At 45.6% G+C, this 17,500-nt stretch overlaps 1 protein-coding gene across 1 annotated transcript in view; it reads left to right on the forward strand.

The window, feature by feature from the left end:
- The first annotated feature begins 5,614 nt into the window (after positions 1 to 5,614).
- The window catches only part of sun2 (Sad1 and UNC84 domain containing 2), a 16,422-nt gene continuing 4,536 nt past the window's right edge, over positions 5,615 to 17,500 (forward strand). The window contains exons 1-17 of the mRNA XM_080848494.1: positions 5,615 to 5,854; positions 9,414 to 9,528; positions 9,698 to 9,828; positions 10,313 to 10,481; positions 10,994 to 11,088; positions 12,179 to 12,272; positions 12,554 to 12,615; positions 12,712 to 12,815; positions 13,321 to 13,434; positions 13,694 to 13,747; positions 13,928 to 13,980; positions 14,287 to 14,437; positions 14,973 to 15,215; positions 15,817 to 15,901; positions 16,054 to 16,169; positions 16,835 to 17,002; positions 17,119 to 17,208. Of these exons, the coding sequence (XP_080704620.1) occupies positions 5,812 to 5,854; positions 9,414 to 9,528; positions 9,698 to 9,828; positions 10,313 to 10,481; positions 10,994 to 11,088; positions 12,179 to 12,272; positions 12,554 to 12,615; positions 12,712 to 12,815; positions 13,321 to 13,434; positions 13,694 to 13,747; positions 13,928 to 13,980; positions 14,287 to 14,437; positions 14,973 to 15,215; positions 15,817 to 15,901; positions 16,054 to 16,169; positions 16,835 to 17,002; positions 17,119 to 17,208 (1,887 nt within the window). The 5' untranslated portion in view covers positions 5,615 to 5,811. The remainder of the gene's footprint in view (positions 5,855 to 9,413; positions 9,529 to 9,697; positions 9,829 to 10,312; positions 10,482 to 10,993; positions 11,089 to 12,178; positions 12,273 to 12,553; positions 12,616 to 12,711; positions 12,816 to 13,320; positions 13,435 to 13,693; positions 13,748 to 13,927; positions 13,981 to 14,286; positions 14,438 to 14,972; positions 15,216 to 15,816; positions 15,902 to 16,053; positions 16,170 to 16,834; positions 17,003 to 17,118; positions 17,209 to 17,500) is intronic.

Consider the following 17,500-nt stretch of genomic DNA (forward strand, 5'->3'; position numbering starts at 1 on the left):
ACTCCTCTCTTCTCCTCTCACCCTCCACTCCTCTCTTCTCCTCTCCTCTCTTCTTCTCTCACCCTCCACTCATCTCTTCTCCTCTCACCCTCCACTCCTCTCCTCTCTTCTCATCTCCTCTCTTCTCCTCTCACCCTCCACTCCTCTCTTCTCCTCTCCTCTCTTCTTCTCTCACCCTCCACTCATCTCTTCTCCTCTCACCCTCCACTCCTCACCTCTCCTCTCTTCTCATCTCCTCTCTTCTCCTCTCACCCTCCACTCATCTCTTCTCCTCTCACCCTCCACTCCTCTCCTCTCCTCTCTTCTCCTCTAACCCTCCACTCCTCTCTTCTTCTCTCACCCTCCACTCCTCTCTTCTCCTCTCACCCTCCACTCATCTCTTCTCCTCTCACCCTCCACTCCTCTCCTCTCCTCTCTTCTCCTCTAACCCTCCACTCCTCTCTTCTTCTCTCACCCTCCACTCCTCTCTTCTCCTCTCACCCTCCACTCATCTCTTCTCCTCTCACCCTCCACTCCTCACCTCTCCTCTCTTCTCATCTCCTCTCTTCTCCTCTCACCCTCCACTCATCTCTTCTCCTCTCACCCTCCACTCCTCTCCTCTCCTCTCTTCTCCTCTAACCCTCCACTCCTCTCTTCTCCTCTCACCCTCCACTCCTCTCTTCTCCTCTCACCCTCCACTCCTCTCTTCTCCTCTCACCCTGCACTCCTCTCCTCTCTTCTCCTCTCCACTCATCTCTTCTCCTCTCACCCTCCACTCCTCTCTTCTCCTCTTCACTCCTCTCCTCTCCTCTCACCCTCCACTCCTCTCTTCTCCTCTCCTCCTGTGCCTCCTTCCCTCTCTTCAGAAAGAGGAGTGTCTCTGATACCTGCAGTGTTGAGGCAGGGGAGCAGAATGGTGTGGATAAGCCGATGGGAACACTGTGCTGTGTGATTACAGTTTTGAAGCTAATGTGTGTTTGTGGTAGAGGAGGTGGTGGCGGCGGTGGTGGTGTTGATTGTGGGGGGGGGGTGATACTTACTGTGATAAGCATCACTGTGGGTTGCTCAAGGCTGCTGTATTTCATCAAATGAATACAGACAAGCACTGCAGCACAGGACTGATCAGCTGTGAAGTGATTGTCTAGTGTTGACACTGCAAGGACGGATGATTGAGAGGCTGCTTCGTCCCAAGCAGAAGAAGAGGCACCCTACGGCACATTCACACCAAAAAGGTCTCACTTCCACTCCAGTGCTGAGTGCAGGGAGTGCTGGGCTCCACACAGACACTTGTGAACACCTCAACGCCAGCCAAGGGCCCCCTGAGCCAAGGTCAACATAGCTGGGGCGCTCGCACTCAGAGCCAAAACACCACTCACCTTCTGGCCCTTGGATGTGCTCCCTGTCCCCTGTCGAACATCCTCCAGCTGCAGAAAAATATTGTTTTAAAAAAAAAAACACAAAAAATTACGCTTAGAGACAATGCAAAGTGAAAATAATCGACAGCATATTGGCTCATCATCTTCTTCTGAGAAATCATTCTGTCGAGGATTTCACTCCAGCCGCATGGTCTGTGGATGTGAGACCCTATTTTTAGACTGACAGAGAGAAAGCACTCTAAAACTGTGGTTTGGATCGAGGCACTTGACCTTAATTCTCTGAGGGAAATGTCCTTCCAATGCTGCAATGCGGTTTGTATTTGCATCATAACACAAACATAGATAGTTCCACAGTCATTAAATACAAAAAGGCGTCGTCCACATTACAATTCTAAATTGCATATCCTGTACATTTCTGCGTGGCATGGAGGCATTAGACGTTAGTGGGGCAGTATTAGTCGGATTACATAACATTTTACTTTTCTAATTCAGTACTTTACAATATTAAGGATATCTTCCTAACCAACAACTGAACAACAGCCTGGCATTTTCCGAGTCAAGTGCAACTACCTTTCATTACTTTGAAGATGAATTATAGCTCAATTGCGCCATCGTGTGTCTGACAACAAATTGATTATAAGATCGAGAGTAGCCTTAAAAAAAGACTCAACGGAGATTCCAATAAAGCATGCTAACTAAATCTGTTACATTAATTGGCCAAATTTGCACTGGACATTAAACATGAGCCTACATTTAATCAAGAAGATGGCCAGCATCCAAAGCACAAATGTGAGTTCATGGCGTGGGTATGGATGATGGGGTGCTTTCTCTCATCCACCCGGGAGTGCCATGCAACACGTAGGGCCTACAGCCTAGCAAGGCCAGCGGGAGCATAGGGGCGTAGTAGGCCAGAGCGACAAAAGAGAAATGAGGGCAATCATTGGAGAGATTTGAAAAGACAAATGGTGACGGTTTAGGGATAGTCAGACTTTTGACACTGCTTATAAAATGTGTTGTTGAAGGAGCGAAGCTAGAGTAAAACCAGCTAGACTAGAGTTATATTTTAAAGCAACCGTATGCAACAATTTACCACTTTTTTTTATAAAAAAAAAAAAAATTATGAGCAACTAAGCTTTTGGTATCATTATTTTAATGGAATTAAAGTGCTGAATGTGAAGGACAGATAAACACACCTGTCCTTACCCCTAGTCCTTTAGCTATGCACTATGCACAGCACCAAGCCATCGCCAAACAACAACTGTCAACATGTTAGCAAGCTTTTATAGGCCTATATGGAAATTATCTTTATTGGGAATAACCCCTTGAGATGTACCATCTCGTTTTCGAGGGGGTCCACAACACAATCAGATTGTAAACATACATTAAATGAACATAAACATAGAAACAACAATAAGACAGGACAAACAAAAACAACACACAACAAACGATCAGCAGAATTGCAGCAAGACATCAAACACATAACGAATTATACGACTGCGCTCCAAGCAGAGCACAACAACAGATCATCAGCTCAGGAGCATAATAATGTTAATGTTAATAATAGTAATACATACTGTATATGTATGTAGTAATAATATCTATCTATCTATAACTATTTATCTATATCAATCTATCTGTATCTATTTATCCAGCAGTCACATCCCCCAACACAATGTTAAATAAAAATACATATGTATATATATATATATAAGAAGATATTAATTGAATCATTTGCAGCAGTTTGCATAATAAGAAGAAAGAGCATTTTTGAACACAGGTAATGATGAAATTGACCGAATATTTCCTGGTAGATTGTTCCAGTCTAATGGTGCTTTAAACTCAAAAGCCATTTTACCAACAGATTTGAGAGGCATGTCTTAAATTGTAATGAGATGAGACTGGTACAAATAAATTATTTAAGTAAAGAGGGTAGTTGAAATAATTACATTTAAAAATAAAGTGATACCAATGCAACTGTCTTCTTATATTGAGAGGGGGAAAGTTAAGTGTTTCATACATTGTACAGTGGTGGGTTGTGAAAGGACAGCCAAGGATTAACCTACACAATCTATTATACACAGTATTAAGAGGATGGAGATTTGTTTTTGAGGCCACCATATAAACACCATCTGCATAGTCGAGAATTGGTAATATGAGTTGTGAAGCAAGTCTCTTCCTAACAGCAAATGAAAAACAGTGTTTAGATCTGTAGAGGACACTAAGGCAAAAATTCAGTTTCTTTATGGTGTGATCAATGTGATATTTAAATGATAGTCCACAGTCTAACCAGAGTCCAAGATATTTTATGTGTTCAACTTTTTTCAGTGGTGTACCATCGAGACAGGTGATCATATATGAAGAGGATTTGAACTTTGTTTTAATATTTTGTTGAGTGCCAAAAATCATGGTGTGAGATTTAGTTTTGTTGAGTAACAGTTTATTTGCTGCCAGCCAGTGTTGTAGAGAATTAAATCCAGATTGCAAGGTAGATTGAATTTGAAATGTGTCTGTTTGCGATGTGTATAACACTGTGTCATCAGCATAGAGCTGGACACAACAATCAGAGCAGAATGAGGAGAGGTCATTGATAAAAATAGAGAACAAGAGTGGACCAAGAGTTGAGCCTTGTGGCACACCATATTTTTGTAAGGTTGTGTCAGATTTAGAACCTTGTATGACAACACATTGTTTTCTATTATGGAGATAGGAGTTAAACCAGAGCAATGCATTGCGAGACAGACCAATGGAATAGAGCTTGTCCAAAAGGAGGTAGTGGTCAACCAAATCAAAAGCCTTAGTCAGATCAATAAAGATGGCACCTGTTAGTTTAGAATCATTTGAAGCAGAAAAAATATCATTAGTTAGTTTTAACAAAGCTTTTGAGGTAGAGTGGTTGGATCGAAAGCCTGATTGATAGGGGGACAAGATATTGTTCCTGTTAAGATAACTTGACAATTGATTATAAATTAATTTTTCAAAAACTTTAGCAATAGAACATATAATTGAAATAGGTCGGTAGTTATTAGGTTCAAGTGCATCACCTCCTTTGTGTAAGGGGGTAATACGTGAACATTTCCAAATGGCCGGTATGTCACAAGTGGCTAAAGACAAGTTAAAAAGATCACAAAGAGGGAACATAAGGACATGAGATGAAAGCCTAAGAAATTTTGATTCAATGCCATCCAGGCCGGGCCCACTACTAACCTTTAGCTCGTTAATTGCATTCTGGACTTCAGCTGGTGTAATTTCTCTGAATGAGAAGAAACAACTATTACGGGGAGGGCTTACCATTTTGAAAGCATCGCTAGACGAAGGGTTAGATATAAGAGCAGAACAGACAGATGACACAAGAATGGATCCGTTAGTATGATATTGTTGTTCCTTATCTGATTAAGGGGAGGTTTATCTGAAACATTAGTTACAGATTTTATTGTTTTCCAGAATTGCTTAGGGTTTTTGAAGTTATGATCAAGAGATTCTTTGAAATAGTTAGATTTAGCATTTCTAGTCATAGTTTTGCTTTTATTTCTCAGGTGTCTGTACTGTTCCCAGTCAACCGGATCCTTGGTCTTACGAAATTTGGCCCAAGAGTTATCTCTTTGTCTGAAAATACTTATAAGGTCAGAGGATACCCAGGGCAGATGCCTTCCTTTAACTTTGACTGTTTTAAAGGGAGCATGCTTATTTTTAACTGTAATTAGTTCTGAATAAAAAAACTCCCAGGCATTTTGAACATCTGGTATTAGTTGATACCTGTCCCAATTAATTGCAACCAAGTCCTCACTAAACTAATTTACATTCATTTTCTTATACTGTCTTATTTTAATTAGTTTAGGTGGTAATTTGGGAAATTTAATTTTCCAAATACAGTATACAATTGAATGATCACTCATGCAGTCTGATAAGACCCCTGACTGTAAGAATCTTTGTGGATGTGACACCAATATCCAATCAAGCAAGGATTGGCTAAGGGGAGTAACACGAGTGCCTGTTCGCAAGGTTTTCGCAAGCGTTTGGGTAGCTAGGTAGTTGTAGACTAAAAACTCCATAATGCTTATTTAACGTCACTGTACTGAAGACTGTAATAGTTGACTGCTCTCTCTAGGGGGCGTTGTAGGGTACGTTGTTGTGCCAGCACGATGAAAACAAAGCGACGTAAGGGCTGAGGCTGTGACGTCTACAGCAACTGTCAAGTGACTCTTCCTGGTGCCGTTGTCACTTTTTATTCTAGCTACGTGTGTACGTCTGTGGTGGCAGCGCCCAGGTAGCGATTGGGACGTCTTTGCTTCGTATACTTCTTATTCTGAGGTCGTGAGCAATTAGCAGACACGAACAGCTTAATTAAATCCGTAAGTTAGACGTTGAAGTCAGATGTTGAAACTCCTTACATGTTTTTGTGCTGGCTAGCTTCTGACTGGTAGTTGATGTTAGAGTGACATCTGACAGATCTGCCTGAATGCCGTCACCGACGACTTCTAACGGTGATATGAATCCAATGGGTAAGTAGAGACTGGCGTATTACTCTTAACACTTAATGCTACGTCTAACATTAGCTACCGTATACACTGTAACGTCATCCTAAATAGAAACTTCACATAGAGTATTTATGTTCTTTGCTAGCTCGCCTTATCTTATTCTGTGAGGGGAAAACTGAAGATAGTGAGTAACGTTAACGTTAAAGACAAAACCTGGCCGCAATTCGTTGGCAAGCGGCATTGAATTAGCTAGGCAGTAATAACGTTAGCTGATGGCATCCAGAACTTGAGCAAGCAATTAAGCAGTGACTCCCGAAATGGCTTGCCGAGTTTCAAGTCTCAACATGTCTGTCTAACTTCAAAAGAAAAAGAGAGGGTCTAATAAATTGCATCTTGCATTGTGCATTTAAGAGCATGCGGCCATGATGGGAATTTAACTTAAGCCAAATACAAACACAAGTGTAAATTCCCGAGGAGTTTGCCAAGCCTCAGTGGACATTTTATTCTGCATTCTTGTGCATTTGTCGGTGCCTCTCTCTCACACACACACACACACACACACACACACACTCACACACCACCACCATCGTGTTTTCACCATCTAATAATACAGAGTGTGTTTTTAGGCTAGAAGGTCTTCTAGTACAATAGCGTGGCTTGGTTTTAATGGCTGCAGTTTGCTGTATATGGGTGTTGTTTTGCTCGATGCCACACAGTGTGCCGAGCATTTTCCGTTTGAAGGCCAAACTGACTGCTGTTGATGTCTTGGTTTTGCAGTAGACAGAACTCTTTTGAGGGGGAGTTAATTACACATTCCAAATATTTATCCTCAGTTGACTCAGTCGCAGTTGCTGCAAAGTCAGTGACCCTCATTTTCTCTTTGCTATTCATTCTGCACCTCTGCCTCTCAGCAGGGTTGACTTTGTGCTTACACTGCATCTTAAAACGTGGCGATCGCTCGCTCGCCCCTCTCTCTCTGCTTTGTCATGCTCCACCACTGACCAGCCTTGCCACCGCCCTTCTCGACCCACCCAAAAAGCAATCCAGATAAATGCAGATAACTCCAGCCACCCGCACGCTCCCACTACAGAGAGAATGGCTTTGCAGGCAGTGGATTCATTGGCCAATTACTTCATTAGATCAGTGTGGTGGGTGCATGAGTGCGTGCTGTTGCCTGCTCTTGTGGCGGCTGCCCACCACTGCACACTGCACTGGAAGCATGCCACCTCCCAAGATCACACACATACACACACACACATACACACACACACACACACACACACACACACACACACACACACACACACACACACACACACACACACACACACTATGCATGCATTTTTGTGTCCTCATATTATTCTGTGTTAAAGTGGTTCTCATTTTGTTTATTTTTCCTGTGAAAGATTAAAATGGAATGTAAGGTAAGGTAGAAGGCTGATATTTAAGAATATGTGGGGACATTCAAGCATGGTGTGTAATGTGAAAGGTTAGGGAGGGTATTATAAAGCATAGTGTGTATTGTTAGAGGTTAGGGAGGGTATTATAAAGCATAGTGTGTATTGTGAAAGGTTAGGGAGGGTATTACAAAGCATAGTGTCTATTGTGAAAGGTTAGGGAGGGTGGTGTAGCAGAAGAGGAGGAAGAGGAACTCAGCGAAAGGAGGCAGGAGCAAAACTAAGTGGCTGATGATTGGTTGGATTTGAAAGTGTATTACTTAAAAGGAGGAGAAACTATGGCCACGGAGAAGATTTACAGAAGCCTAATTTGTCTGATTAACCACAGGGAGGGATGGGAAAAGGATACACGTTAGTCGGGGCCAAGACAAATGAGACTAAAGTGTACACACAGGAAGTCGGAGCGGGGCCTCATTTGTAGTTTAGGCCTCCTCGTTTATTTCAGCGTGCTATTATTGGTGTTGAAATCTATCTTCCTGTTTTCTTCCACTCAAAAGCTTAGCATCTAAAATGACTGTAATGTATTTGCTTTCTTGTTAACATCACATATAAATCCATTGAGGTTTAGGCTACCTACATGGCTTTTAGGTAGATAGCTTGCTAGTTTTGAAACAGAACTCCTTATTGCTGCTTTAAAGTTGCTTTGAATAGCAGATTTCCTGCATAACAATGCCGTTAGCCCTTCACCCATCTGGGCAGCGTTCACATCTACAGGGCTGTAGGTCATGTTGCTTCTTCTGTCTGGAGTCATCACTCTCTCTTTCACACCCACACACTGCTAGCCTCCTTCTGCTGCTGAAGGCTGCTTCCTGCAGACACACACTAGCAGGCCAACGGCCACCAGAGCAGCTTCCACATTAGCATTAGCATGTGCTGTAAATTAGCGAATGAGACTTGGTCGTGTGAGTGGGATCAGTTCAAATGACGGCTTTGGATTTGCAGGGGAACTAAGAGAAAGGGCCTTTTCATGGGAGTACATCAATGGCTCCGTTGTGCACCTTGTATATTGTACTGAATCCCCTGATCAGGTTGGATTTCAGCCTCACATGAGAAGCTTTGTGTTTGTGTGTGTCTCCACGAGAGATATGCAGGTGCTGTGAGAGCAGACCTATTTCAACAGTTTGAACAGTCAAATTCATCCAGCCTTTATACCCATTATATAACCCCAAGGTCATAAGAATGGGTTGCAACAATGAAACATATTGTCCCAGACATTTGAAAGTACTCCAAGTGGCTATTCTGGTATGGCGTCACTAACTGGCCGACCGGCTGCCTGCGGTTTAATCATTTAGATCTGAACTGTGTGGAGTGCAGAGCAGGTTTGGGGCACACGTGCTCACGCCATGAGGTGGACGTTTCCCGTCTGGCCCCGCCCGGCCGTGCCCCGCCCCGCCAGGCCCCCGCCCAGCCCCTGTCTGTGTGTCTCCCAGTCTTACTGTCCCAGTGTCCTGATCTGGCCAAGGGTGACTAGCAGACACACAGCCATGCAGCCTTCCAGATTAGCCTGGGATTACAGATTAGGGATTAGCTAACTGCAGGCATCTGTCAGAGATGGCTCCTGGTAGTGACACCCATGTGAGGGGTCTGGGTGTTTGTCTGCTTTCTTAATCACTCCATGTTAAGAGGCAGGGACCTCCTCAGGTTTGGACACCCCAGGCTTGAAACAGTGTAGACACAATCCCCAACTGTATAGCCAGGTGGATGTCTCCAGTTCTCTTCTCTAACTGTATCTGTGGTCAGTTTGCTATTTTCTGTTTCTATGTTATGATACATTTAACTTTTTGTCAATGTTTAGCTCGTATCTGTCCCTGTCTCTCTCTCTCTCTCTCTCTCTCTCCCTCTCTCCCTGACTCGCCTCCCACCTCGCCACCATGTTGGTAATGTGTTGGTGTTAAGCAGCTCTCTGTCAGGAGAGTGTTAATGTGCCGGGTGATGAGAGGTCAAGCCTATGTCCCTGGTGACAGCAGGTGGCACTTACCAGAATGCGTAATTGCATGTGTGCATGTGTGCTTGTGCCTCTCTCTCTCCGTGTCCTTTCACTGAAGCTCTTCTCTCCATTCTCTCGTTCCCTCCCAGAGATGTCCTTTCACTGAAGCTCTTCTCTCCATTCTCTCGTTCCCTCACAGAGATGTCGAGGAGGAGTGCTAGATTAGGCACCAAGGATCTGCCCGACGATGATGCAGCGAGCACAAGCTCCACGGGCTCCACTGGCCAGGTCTCCTACAGAGAGACTCCCGTCAGGTGGGTAGGGGATTGGGTGTGGACTTGTGAGTGTGTTTGTGTGTGTGTGTGTGTGTGTGTGTGTGTGTGGGTGTGTGTGTGTGTCTGTGTCTGTGTGTATGTGTGTTCATTCTCCTCCGGCTCTCATCTTGTGTCTGTGAGATGGTAACATTTTCCTTTACGTTTCCAGAATCTTCAAAAGGAAGGCTGGAGGGGGCCGTAAGCCGGGGGGCTCCTCTCGAACCTCCAGCCGTGGCAGCAGCGTGTCTAGTGAGACGGTGAACCAAAGCAGCGAGTCCATCCCGACGGAGAGATACCCCAGTGAGCCATCACTTCCTGTTCCTACTATCATCCAGTTTGAAGTTGGGGGATAAACACTCCACTTTCTCCCACTGTCTCTCTTTCCTCGTGGATCTTTGCTTCTCCTTCTTTGGTTTCCCTCTCTCTCTCCCTGCCTCCCTCTCTCTCTCTCTCCCTCCCTCTCTCCCTCCCTCTCTCCCTGCCTCCCTCTCTCTGTCTCCCTCTCTCTGTCTCCCTCTCTCTATCTCCCTCTCTCTGTTTCCATCTCTCTGTCCCCCTCTCTCTGTCTCCCTCTCTCCCTCTCTGTCTGTCTCTCTCTCTCTGTCTCCCTCTCTCTCTGTTATCCTCTCTCCCTGCCTCCCTCTCTCTCCCTCTCTCTCTCTCTCTCTCTCTGTCTCCCCCTCTCTCTGTCTCCCCCTCTCTCTGTCTCCCTCTCTCTGTCTCCCTCTCTCTGCCCCTCTCTCTCTGTCTCTCCTCTCTCTCCTGACCTGTCTGTCTCTCTCAGGTGTGTCGGCCTCAGTGCTGCGTGCTCCCATAGCGAGGTCCAGCTCCAGCAGCAGCAGTCGCCACCTCCATCAGGAGGCTCCAGGCTTCTCCTCCGGGTACTCCTCCTCCGAGGAGGCCTTCTACAAACCCAGCCTCAGCGCCAGTGTCAGCCCCACCACCTCCAGTGAGTGTGGGAGAGTGTGGGGGTGGGAAGTGATGAGTCTCTTCTGTGGGCTACATTCTGTGCTGTGTATCTGTGTGTGGGTTTCAAACAGTATTGGACCTGGGTGGGCAGTTTATTGGCAGTGGATGCGTTAGAAAAGTGGAATAATCTCTTCAAAAGCACGTTAGTCTCAGTGTGTTAAAATACATTCAAACATTCAGAGAAAAGAGAAAAGCAAACAGTTTTTTGGATTTGTTTACACAGTCATTTGTCCTGCAGTGGATAGACTGTGGGCTGAGGTGAACAACCTCTCATGCCACCTATTATCTGTTTCTCATTGTCCTGCTGAGGAGTTGGTATATCCTCCTGATCTCTAGCAACACTCTGCTTAGATAAGGAGGATTTGTTTGTCATGTTGTGTTGTCAGTGCCCCTCCACTAGCCATAGAAATAGTCTAAAGCTGAAAGGCTTTCTTTAGCACCCATCCCTCAAACCGCAGTCACCTGTTCCGTCCCTGATAGTCGCGCTGTCTGACAGTGGCTGGCCTCCTCTTCCTGTATCCTGTTTCCCAGGTTCCCTCCAGTCTCCCGCAGAACCAGAGTTTGCCTTGAAAGACGCTCTCAGATCTCCTGGTGAGCCCTCCACACCCCCTGTCTGTCTCCCCCTCCACACACCCTGTCTGTCTGTCTGTGTCTTTCTGTCTCTCCCTCCACACCCTGTCTGTCTGTCTGTCTGTCTGTCTGTTTCTCCCTCCACACACCCTGTCTGTCTGTCTGTCTGTCTGTCTGTTTCTCCCTCCTCACACCCTGCCTGTCTGTCTGTTTCTCCCTCCACAGCCCGTCTGTCTGTCTGTCTGTCTGACTCTCTCTCTCTCCACACACCCTGTCTGTCTGTCTGACTCTCTCTCTCTCCACACACCCTGTCTGTCTGTCTGTCTGTCTGTCTGTCTGTCTGTCTGTCTGTCTGTCTGTCTCTGTTTCTCCCACCTGTCTTCTGTAGTTGGAGGCCTCTTACTCACAAGAGTACACTTCACACTGATGTAGTACTCAGGAAACTCAGGAAATAACTCAAATTGAAACTGAAAAACTAAACAAACACAACAGAACCTCCAAAACAGAAGCAGGATGTAGAATAGCTGTCTTTCAGTTGGCCTTCTGAATAGGGTTGTCTTTGTCTCAAAGAAGAACAGAGGAGAGAAGTGGGTGTTACTAAATGTGATGTTGTGTATTGTCAGTTAATATACCTACTACTTCCCACAATGATTGTTAGAATGTCTAGACTGTTCCCAGATAATTTAATGGAAGGTGTGTCTTCTAACTAATGAAGATTATCATGAATCATAGACAGTACAGTGTAGATGCCTCTTCAGTAGAGGCGTGGGTGATACACCCACCCCCTACCCCTCTACTCACTCACTTTCATTCCTGCCTGTGTCCCAGAATCCTTGAAGACAATCTCTAACTGTGTCAGATCCTATCGTTTGGAGCTTCTGTCAGAGAAATAATTAGGCCAGCTCTTGCATTTCCATCTGGACTGGGACTGTAAATATGACTTTTTGAAGCCTGCTTCTAACTAATCTATGGTTTCAGCTGCAAATCCATTGTTCCTGTTTAACTATGTTGGTCTGGTACTTAGTTTAACTTGCAGCTAACGCTCCCTCCAACGATGAGCTGGTTGTTGCGTGGTTGTTCAATGCATTCCTATGTTGTTGTGTTTTTCCAGCCCAATCTCTGGTGATGGTGTACTGGGGGCTGGGCTCTGCATGGTACCGCCTCACCTCAGGAATATCATACCTGGATGTGTTTCTGCTCAGCAGGTAATAGGGTCTGTGTGTGTGTGTGTGTGTGTGTGTGTGTGTGTGTGTGTGTGTGTGTGTGTGTGTGTGTGTGTGTGTGTGTGTGTGTGTGTGTGTGTGTGTGTGTGTGTGTGTGTGGGTTCTTTTACTTTAAAACTGGAGAGTATCTTCAAGGTTATCGTGCCCCATGCATTTCTATCAACAGTAGCATTCTCAATCTCCATGCACATATATTATAAAGTAACTCAGCATTGTTGGTCTTTTGTTTGTGTGAGATGACTGACTCATTCCCCCCCCCTCAGACGAACTGCGGGCGTGAGGAAGGCTATCCTCCTCTTCCTCCTCTTCCTCCTTCTGGCATTCGGTGAGTTCTTCCTCCACAATGAATTCCACGGTCTCTCTGACTAAAATAGACCCCCAGTCCAGTGATATGTTCTCTCGCCCCTGCCTTGGCTTGCAGGCAGCTGGTGCTGCTATCCCCACCTCTCACGCAGTTTGGCTCAGATGTCTGTGAGGAGCAAACCAGCCCAAGCCCAGCCAACCCCCGTCCAGTCTGGAGTGAATGTGAGTCCCTGCTAATAGAGAATGTGTTAACTACTCTGTTTAAGATGTCATCATAACATACACAAAGCTACTGCATCCACAGTGTGCGTACAGCTGCAAAACATCTGCATGTACTAGTGTTCTATACTGATTTAGGGAAAGAGCAAACTACACTTTATTACATATGGCTGGATTTGATCATTTGTAACAATATTTGGTATTTATTTAGTTTTGGAGGCCATGTTAAAAAATGTGTCCGGATCAGACAGGATCTGTACATGCACAATGTGATGGAAGCTTTAGTGCTCAGAGCTGTGTTCAAGCCTGGTTGTCATAACAGTATCAGTCTCTTGCTCTACTTCTCTTCCGCTTCCTGTGTGACTTTCCGAACAGCGTGTGCTCTGCTCCAAACCACATGTGTTTGCAGCGCGTCACATCCCCCCCCAACACACACACATCCATCTTCTGAGCGTGGCGTTATTGTTTCCTTCTCTTTCCTCACATCCCTCTCTCTCTTTTCTGATAGGATGGCATCTCTTCTGGCAGTCTGTCCACACTCAAGGAGGAGATCTACAAGCAGCTGCGGGAGCAAGAGGCAAGGTGGTCTGAACACACGTCCCGAGATCTGGAGAGTGTCAAGGTATGGGAGAAAGAAGGCTTTAGAGCCGAATAGAAAGCAGATAAAGAGCGTGGAGAACAGGGCAGAACTCTGTGGTGCTTTCTTACTGTGGATGGAGAACAGGGCCGAACTCTGTGGTGCTTTCTTACTGTGGCTGGATGATCAGGGCAGAACTCTGTGGTGCTTTCTTACTGTGGCTGGATGATCAGGGCAGAACTCTGTGGTGCTTTCTTACTGTGGCTGGATGATTGTGTTGACTGGAGTGTGTTTGTGGTTTCAGAGAGAGATCAGTCTTCTGAAACAGGATGAACAGAAACAGCTGCACGCAACCGAGGTGAGAAAGAAAAAGGAAATGATCTGAATCACACGTACTCTCACACCCAGAGACTTCATTTAGTTACTTCGTTCCTCTGTTTTATTTTCTTGTTGTCATAGTCACTTAGTCAAACAGGAAATACACTTCCAGGTTTAGATTATGAACGCTCTAACTCTGTGGCTTGACGTCTGGTTTTAGATGCTGCAGAGTGATGTTCAGAATCTTCTAAATGAGAGAGTGAAAATGAGCAGGTGAGTCAGGCCAAGGAACTCTTTAAGTTAAACAGAGTTAAACATGCTCCTTCCATGCCTCTTCAACAGAGCAACATGAGACTACTGATGCCAGGCTGTTGCTTGTCACATTAAGACATCATACATGTGTTTAGGCAAAGTACACTACCAACATAAGCATCTAACACTGCAATGCACTCTCACAAAGCCTTTTATTGTGATCTAGCTGTGACTTAGTGGTGACTTGGCAGACTGTTCAGTTCTGGCCTAGCAGGGTGAGTGCTGGCACTTTATTAGAAAGTCTTACAGCGCTCTGTCTCCCTCTAGTGTTCATCTGGAGCAGCAGAGCTCCATGGGTCAGGAGATCGCAGGGGTCCAGCAACAGATTACACAGCTGAGAACTGAAGTATCCGACCTTCGTGCTGCCTCAGATTCAGTCCAGAAGAGGATCACATCCCAGGAAGATTCTCAAATCAAAGTATTGACCCCCAGATTTGTTTAGTTTTTAAACAGGCTCTGTTACACACAAACACACATGCACAACTCCACATTGTAGACTAGTTCCATATACATCTAAAAACTTTACACTGTTATAACTCTTTGCACACACACACACATGTATATATCCCTTCTCATTTTCTTGTCAATAAGGATCCTAACCCTCAAACCTGTAATATTTATATCATTATTGACATGGTTTGTATGCCTCTATTGTACAATACACTAGCAGTCTATCTACTTCATTATAGATTTTACATTCATTCACATTTGTGTCCAACGCAACTTCTAGTATAAAAGACATTTACACTTTTACATTAGTGTTCCTCAGATATTGAGCCCAGCGCTCCCCAGATATTGAGCCAATGAACTTGGTGCTGTCAGCACCTTGGCCTACCAGTTGTAGTACAAGAACACCATGTTTCCGCAGACACATTCACCTCAAGTAACTGACAGCAGATTAACATTAGTGTTTAGTGTCATTAACGCTCCGTTGCCCTTGGCTGATCTGCCAGGCTGCTGCCCAGTTAAGGGAGGACATGGCCACCTGGCTCCTGGACAAGCTTTCCTCTGAGCGCCAACCCCTGCCTCTGCCCGAGGACGTAGTGCTGCAGCCTCATCTGCAGGGGGCGCTGGAGGCTCTGGAGCAGCAACTGCTAAAGAGGCTGGCAGAGGAGAAAGAGAGGGAGAAGACTGACACCTGGAGGACCGTGGGAGAGACGCTGCAGAGGGAGGGTGTGGGGGCCATCACTGTTCAGGTGAGGAGGAGGAGGAGGAGGCAGCCAAGCAGCCAGAGTCAGCTCACGTCCAGAACCGCATACTGCATTCTGTGTTCAAAACCACATACTGTATTCTTTGTCCAAAACCACATACTGTATTCTGTGTCCAAAACCACATACTGTATTCTGTGGCCAAAACCACATACTGTATTCTGTGGCCAAAACCACATACTGTATTCTGTGTCCAAAACCACATACTGTATTCTGTGGCCAAGTGGGACACAATCAGTTCAGTTTCAAAAAGGCAAAATAAACAGACTTTTTTATAATTCAGTGATTAATGTTATGCCATCAAATACTGCCTCTTCAAGCTACAATCTGTTAAAGCTTCCCAATGCGTAACCTGCAGACCTTCAACCCCTTTGATCCCACCTGTTGAAATGAATTTGGCATTGAACCCCACCAGATGGCGCCACTGCTGTATATTATTTGATCACAATAGTTCCATTTTGTCAACCGCTCTGTCTCAGTCTACTGATTCCTGTGACATCATGCCGAAACAGCTGGAATCTCACGGGAGACCCAGGTGTGCAGCTTCCTGTTTCTAATGTGTCATATTTGTGTTTTGTGTGTGGAACAGGATGTGGAACAGATCGTGCACCGAGCCTTGAGTTTATACAGAGCTGACGGGATTGGCATGGCTGACTATGCACTGGAGTCTTCTGGTAGGATAACACTTGGCCAAAAGCTGCAGTCTCTCCTTATTTCAACTTTCTTGTTGTTCTAACTATGAATTTGTGTGTGTGTGTTTGTGTGTCCCTGTGCCTCTGCATGTGTGCGCGTGTGCGTGTGCGTGTGCATGTGTGTATAAATCTAGGTGCGAGTGTGGTCAACACACGGTGTTCTGAGACCTACCGGACCAGGTCTGCCTGTCTGAGCGTCTTTGGGTTCCCCCTGTGGTATCACTCTGAGAGCCCCCGCACTGTCATTCAGGTACGGCTCGAGTCTCTCTTCCCAGCTCCATCCATCCATCTCTGCATTTTAGGAATAGTCATAGACCTACCACTCTGTCTTCACAGAATTTACAGTACTGTATATCAATTTTGTGTGTTTGTGTCCAGAGGCATTAGAGAGTTTTTGTGTTTAACTAGTGCGCTAGCTAGATAGCACCCTAACAACAGCATGACTAGCTAGATAATACCTAAAAACAGCATGACTAGCTAGATAATACCTAACAACAGCATGACTAGCTAGATAATACCTAACAACAGCATGACTAGCTAGATAATACCTAACAACAGCATGGCTGGCCGGGTTAAAAGCTAACTGGCTTGCTAACTGATGGCAGCGTATTGTTGACGCCATGTTGTGGGTTTTGTGGGTTGCCAACAGAAAAACACCTTCAATATGCAGACACACAAAACATCACAGACACACAACAGTCACACACACTCACACACATAACACACACTCACACACACAACGCTCTCTCACACACACACAACACTCACTCACACACACACACACACACACACACACACACACACACTCACACACACACACACACAACACTCACACACACACACCACAATCACACACCACACTCACTCACACAACATACACACTCACACACTGGTTTGTGCTCCAATCTACTGCAGCCTGAACTGTACCCTGGGAAATGTTGGGCGTTCCGCGGGGCTGAGGGTTTCCTGGTGATCGCCCTGTCCTACCCAGTGCGCATCACTCATGTCACCCTGGAGCACCTCCCCAAGGCCCTGTCTCCCACCGGACGCATCGACAGCGCACCCCGCAAATTTGCTGTCTATGTAAGTCCCCTCAAAGTTTCACTCAAAATACTCGTGACTCGTTTGTTTTCAGGAATGCAGTCATCCTATAGTCATATGCCTGTTCCTCAATGCCTTGTCATCCATCCTGTCACCAGGGTATGTCCAATGAGCACGAGGAAGGCACCCTTCTGGGAACGTTCTCTTATGACCAGGACGGCGAGCCCATCCAGACCTTCAAACTCGCGGTGAGATATGAGCCTGGCGTGCTCTGCTCAGTCACGCTAGTTCTATTTCCATCCTGCTGTTAACCACCAGAGTTTCTGTATGGCCAGTCAAGCTGGTAGAGCCCAGGCTTGGTTCCTCTTTGGGTTAATACTGATATGAGCGTGTGCCCATGACATCCTTCCTCCCACATAGCACTAATCAGTTTCACGTCTGTCTCACCCTTTTCCTCTGTCTCTCTTGTGCCTCCTCTCTCTCTCTGTCTGTCTTGTGCCTCCTCTCTCTGTCTGTCTCTCTTGTGCCTCCTCTCTCTCT

Source organism: Sprattus sprattus, assembly GCF_963457725.1.
Source record: "Sprattus sprattus genome assembly, chromosome: 1".
Lineage (NCBI taxonomy): Eukaryota > Metazoa > Chordata > Actinopteri > Clupeiformes > Clupeidae > Sprattus > Sprattus sprattus.